At 45.4% G+C, this 2,955-nt stretch overlaps 1 protein-coding gene across 2 annotated transcripts; it reads right to left on the bottom strand.

Moving 5' to 3' along the window:
- Positions 373 to 2,325, bottom strand: LOC109836947. Of its 2 annotated transcripts, XM_020405008.1 has the most exons (4): positions 1,765 to 2,325; positions 1,381 to 1,695; positions 527 to 1,308; positions 373 to 458 (listed from the first exon to the last, which is right to left on the bottom strand). In XM_020405008.1, the coding sequence occupies exons 1-3, from the start codon at positions 2,285 to 2,287 to the stop codon at positions 1,097 to 1,099; spliced, it is 1,050 nt and encodes a 349-aa protein (XP_020260597.1). In that variant the 5' UTR covers positions 2,288 to 2,325; the 3' UTR covers positions 373 to 458; positions 527 to 1,096. The 2 variants fall into 2 exon arrangements, with proteins under 2 accessions (XP_020260597.1, XP_020260596.1); XM_020405007.1 differs by having other exon boundaries at positions 527 to 1,695.

The raw sequence follows: 2,955 nt of genomic DNA, 5'->3' as shown, positions 1-2,955 counted from the left end.
CGATTCTAAATCCCGACGTAGGTTAACCTGGGCTTGTATTCTCTTGCCAACATTCATCCTAAGTTGATCGCTGTGGGCTCTTAGCTGTTGGAGCTCGAGATTAGCTGATGTTTGGGAATCACGCAACGCTTGTAGCTTGGAGTCCATGCGAGAAGCAATGTAGGAAGGTACGCTTTCAGTGCGAAGACCCCTCAGAAGGTCAACATGTTGCTTCAAGTCAACCATGTAGGCGTTGATCGAATCGGCTAAATCATTATATCCTTCATCACGGATCCCTGATATATAGCGGTCAAGAGGTTTCTTAAAACTCTCAAATCGCGATCCTTTGGAGAGAATACGATCAACCATAGAATTCAAAAAGGAGATGAAGCCGTCGAGATCAGAGCAAATGCCGGCTTTATCCGGATCCTCGTCTGCTAACAAAGCTCGGATGCGATCTGATAATGATGATGAAGGAACTGCGATGAAGGCAAATAGGTCAGTACAGGACATATATATACATACAAAACAACAAACTAAGACATACCAAGTTCGATGGAAGAACCTTCAGCATGACTTAGTTCACCCGAGGATGGTAACCTGATTTCCGGAACAACCAAGGTTGATTCAGGAATGGTAGCTGTTGATGCACCCGCTACATCAGAGGCTTTTTCAATTAAAGCTTCAGAAGACGGCGGGTCCAAGCTAAGAGGCTCTTTAAGAGTTGATTCTACAAACGAAGGAGTTACAATGAGCATAATGAGATGTTAACCCAAAATTTGAAACAAAATTATGGGTAAAATGTACCAGCAATAGGCATAACATCAGCCGACGTACCAACGCCTTCAGTTGGTCTCGCTTTTGTTGCGACCGGACTAATCTGGGGAGTGACAGTGACTTCTATCATCATAGGGTCCATAGGAGTAGAAGGTTGAGGCTCAAGAACTGATGATTGCAAATCAACCTCAGTTCCTGCCCATGGCACGAGTTCGCTACCCTCTGGCCGATCAGACGTTCCAGTAATTATAGTAGTATCAGCTCCAGCAGTTGGTCCTATAATTCAGACACTTATATGATTAATCAAGTCAAAATATATACGTATATATATATGTGGAGTTCACAGAACCAAAGTCTTACTCTCAGAAGGACCGGCTTCCGTTGAACCAATTCCAACATCTGAGCCGATAGTTGCATCAGAGGCTTTCTCTAACAGAGAATCAAGGATTTGTTGATGGTCGTCCTCTGAGATATTAAAGTCGAAATTATTAAAATCATCGACTTTGGTGGCATGGGTAGCTTCTCCTTCAATAGGCTCGTGCATCGGGATGTCTAAAGAACATGAGGAACCATAAATAACATGTAAATTTAGACGAATCTGCCCAAGACAAAGATCGATTTTACCTTCATTGGTCGGGGCTGATTCGAGAGCTCCACTACTGGTACCTGCTTCTTTTAATTTGACTAAAAGGAGAGAAAGCGCACAGGTCATTAGAGGAGGCACACGGTCCGACTCATTCATTTCTCGGATTTCTCTTCCGAGAGGAGAAAGATCAGTACCTGTGTCCGCAGCTGATGGATCAACGTCAGGAGTGGGTGGAACATCAGCCGATCCTTCCTTCAGAGCATCATGCATTTGTTGGACGAAGCTTGTTTCCTCAATTTCCATACCTCCGGGAGAAGCAGCATCAGCTGACAATTCTCCTTCCTCTCGACTCCCTGCAGAAGTTGAACATGAAATAAGTTTGAACGTCAAAAAGTGTAAAAGCTATAAAAACAAATCGTTACCTTGCTCATCAGAAGAAGCACTACGACCGGATGTCTCTTCTACAGCAGGAAGATGAACGCGCGGTTTAGAAACAGCTTTCTTCTGTTTCTTCAGAGGGCGTGCACCAGAACCTTCATGACGATGTTTGGTGCGTAACTCAGCTCGGGGAGAAACTTGAGTTTGAGCTTGAGTAGAAGTTCGAGATATTTGCCGACGAATGAGAGGCACCATATCCTCTTCATCCTCTTCGTCGCAACTAAGAACTTCTACCGTCATCCGGTTAGGATGTTCCATGACGACTCTTTCCTTACGTTTCTTTGGAGCAGCTTGTGGTTGGGTCGGAGCGACAGAAGGCCTTACAAGTCCTCTATCAAAGAATGAATCGGGAAGGCCAGATACTTCCTCAGAACTTGATTCATTCTCATCTTCCCCTTCTGAAGTTTCGGTTGCTTCACTATCAAACTCCTCTTCACTATCAACTGGGAGAGCCGGTTCCTTTCCTTTCCTTGATGATTCAGCAGCCTCTTTTCCTCGAGGCGACATCACAGCTTCGCGAGGCAGTTCTGCTGCTTGCCGTGGAGCTATTTCCTCCTCTGAGTCTGATATCCTCCTACGTCGAGTGGCAATATTGGTGGCTATCAGCCATTTGCAAAAGAGGAAAGTCATCCGTAGAGGCGGCGTCTCTAAGGGGAGATCAAATTCAACATTGGTGCAGCCGGCAATGCTCCAAAACCAAGCTCTCGCCCCGTCGATAAGTCCACCTCGAAAGTTGAGGTGACGATTCGGGTTGCCGATGTATATCTGATCATACCCGAACTGACGGGCGAATCGACATGGAAGATAGGGTTCGATGTGGCAAACATCCCTTATCCTGAACAACAGATATCCAGGTCGAATATTCATCAACCATCTGAAGCACCCGACATCCAAGATAGTGCGATTCTGCCTTGGGTCTTCAGCATCTACTAAAGTAGTATTGTAGGTACCGGAGAATTGAGGGAAGCAGAGGAAGAATTCCCAACACTTGTGAATTTTAAACTGCCTCGTTATGTCGGGTTCTCGATGCCTAATCCATTTGCAATTCTCGAGACTCTGCAACAAAGGAATGCTAGAATTTGCCGCCTCAGGAGCTTCCATTAAATCTGGTCGGTGAAGTACTAACCAAGTCATCAGATAAGTGTAGGGTAGCTCCAACTTCGGAATGGACAGGC

Source organism: Asparagus officinalis, chromosome 4 (assembly GCF_001876935.1).
Source record: "Asparagus officinalis chromosome 4, Aspof.V1, whole genome shotgun sequence".
In the NCBI taxonomy this organism is placed as follows: domain Eukaryota; kingdom Viridiplantae; phylum Streptophyta; class Magnoliopsida; order Asparagales; family Asparagaceae; genus Asparagus; species Asparagus officinalis.
Note: the sequence above shows the minus strand (reverse complement) of the source record. Positions and strands in the feature narration are given on the sequence as shown.

What these genes read in the sequence shown, in the direction of transcription:
- LOC109836947 (XM_020405007.1), bottom strand. Translation starts at nt 2,287, where the DNA reads ATGTCGCCTCGAGGAAAAGAGGCTGCTGAATCATCAAGGAAAGGAAAG. An exon ending in TGCTTCTTCTGATGAGCAAG is followed by an intron (nt 1,696 to 1,764) that starts GTAACGATTTGT and finishes CAACTTCTGCAG; the next exon opens with GGAGTCGAGAGGAAGGAGAA.